Raw genomic sequence first — 2,116 nt, 5'->3', positions numbered from 1 at the left:
ATGACTAAGCAACAACAATATTCCAAGATCCCGGACCTAGATGTAAGACTCAATAACAGATCAGGTCCTGAACCAAGATCTGTAAGACTCAATAACAGATCAGGTCCTGAACCAAGATCTGTAAGACTCAATAACAGATCAGGTCCTGAACCAAGATCTGTAAGACTCAATAACAGATCAGGTCCTGAACCAAGATCTGTAAGACTCAATAACAGATCAGGTCCTGAACCAAGATCTGTAAGACTCAATAACAGATCAGGTCCTGAACCAAGATCTGTAAGACTCAATAACAGATCAGGTCCTGAACCAAGATCTGTAAGACTCAATAACAGATCAGGTCCTGAACCAAGATCTGTAAGACTCAATAACAGATCAGGTCCTGAACCAAGATCTGTAAGACTCAATAACAGATCAGGTCCTGAACCAAGATCTGTAAGACTCAATAACAGATCAGGTCCTGAACCAAGATCTGTAAGACTCAATAACAGATCAGGTCCTGAACCAAGATCTGTAAGACTCAATAACAGATCAGGTCCTGAACCAAGATCTGTAAGACTCAATAACAGATCAGGTCCTGAACCAAGATCTGTAAGACTCAATAACAGATCAGGTCCTGAACCAAGATCTGTAAGACTCAATAACAGATCAGGTCCTGAACCAAGATCTGTAAGACTCAATAACAGATCAGGTCCTGAACCAAGATCTGTAAGACTCAATAACAGATCAGGTCCTGAACCAAGATCTGTAAGACTCAATAACAGATCAGGTCCTGAACCAAGATCTGTAAGACTCAATAACAGATCAGGTCCTGAACCAAGATCTGTAAGACTCAATAACAGATCAGGTCCCAGACCTGGACTTTTAAGACTCAATAACAGATCAGGACCCGGACCGAGATCTTTAGGTAATTAACTTCAGGAAAGACTTAAGACTCTGATCAAGATCTTACAGAATCAAAAACAAGAAAGCGTTGGCCCCGTGCCAAAACAATTCAGAAACAGCAACAGAAAAGTCCCAGTAGGTCCAAAAATCGACTCGACAACGGCAAATCAAGACCATTACACTTAATAATAGGAAAGTCCCAGAGCCCCGGACTAAAGTACTTAACAGCAGGGAAAGTCGTCGGTTCGGACCAAGACCTAGCACAGCATTTAATTCCGCTCATTAGATATGGGTACCAGCCACTAAGAATCAACAAGAAACATTGAGGAAGGTCTGGCTCGTGTGTTATGTAACCGGGTTGTCGTAATAGGAAATAACCCATTCACGTACTATACATGTATACGGGACTCTGGAGTCCTTTTTCTCACTTGTCTGACATAATATTTACACACCGTAATAACCAACACATTGAGAGTTTGTCGTGTCAATATTGACACGTGTATTTCACGACAATAGGTCGGCTGTACGTGTCTACTATTGTAACTGTAAGATGTTTACACAGCCCATTGCAGTGTGTACATACGGAACCTAAACATCACCAAAATGTGAACATGGTAGCAGTTTTATCCTTGAACTACCTGACCAACACATCAGTCGCCTTTCAGTAACCCGTGTATCACTCTCCTTAAAGTAACCCGTGTATCACTCTCCTTAAAGTAACCTGTACAACAATCTCATTACAGTAACCTGTACATCAGTCTCTTTACAGTTACTCGTACATCAGTCTCCCTAACGTAATCCGTACATCAGTCTCTGTACAGGATCCTGTACATCAGTCTCCAATCAGTTACCCGTACATCAATCTACTCACAGTAACCCGTACATCAGTATCTTTACAGTAACTCGTACATCAGTCTCCCTAACGTAATCCGTACATCAGTATCCTTACAGTAACCCCTGCATCAGTTTCCTTACAGTAACCCCTGCATCAGTTTCCTTACAGTAACCTGTCCATCAGTCTCGTTACAGTAGCCCGTACATAAGTATCTTTATAATAACCCGTACATCAGTATCCTTACAGTAACCCCTGCATCAGTTTCCTTACAGTAACCCCTGCATCAGTTTCCTTACAGTAACCTGTACATCAGTCTCCAATCAGTTACCCGTACATCAATCTCCTTACAGTAACCGGTTCATCAGTCTCCATACAGTAACAGTCACATCAGTCTCCATA

The 2,116-nt window shown here is 41.8% G+C and overlaps 1 protein-coding gene across 1 annotated transcript; it reads left to right on the top strand.

Annotated features, from left to right (window-relative positions):
* On the top strand, positions 1–912 carry LOC110445718 (proline-rich protein 2-like). The gene has a single exon (XM_021490497.1). It carries the CDS (start codon positions 1–3, stop codon positions 910–912), a length of 912 nt encoding a protein of 303 aa, XP_021346172.1.
* The last annotated feature ends 1,204 nt before the right edge of the window (positions 913–2,116 follow it).

Source organism: Mizuhopecten yessoensis, unplaced genomic scaffold, assembly GCF_002113885.1.
Source record: "Mizuhopecten yessoensis strain PY_sf001 unplaced genomic scaffold, ASM211388v2 scaffold2329, whole genome shotgun sequence".
NCBI lineage: Eukaryota > Metazoa > Mollusca > Bivalvia > Pectinida > Pectinidae > Mizuhopecten > Mizuhopecten yessoensis.
The sequence above is the reverse complement of the archived record's forward strand: the minus strand, read 5'-3'. Positions and strand labels throughout refer to the sequence as shown.

Coding starts and splice junctions, on each gene's coding strand:
- LOC110445718 (XM_021490497.1), top strand. CDS start 1: ATGACTAAGCAACAACAATATTCCAAGATCCCGGACCTAGATGTAAGA.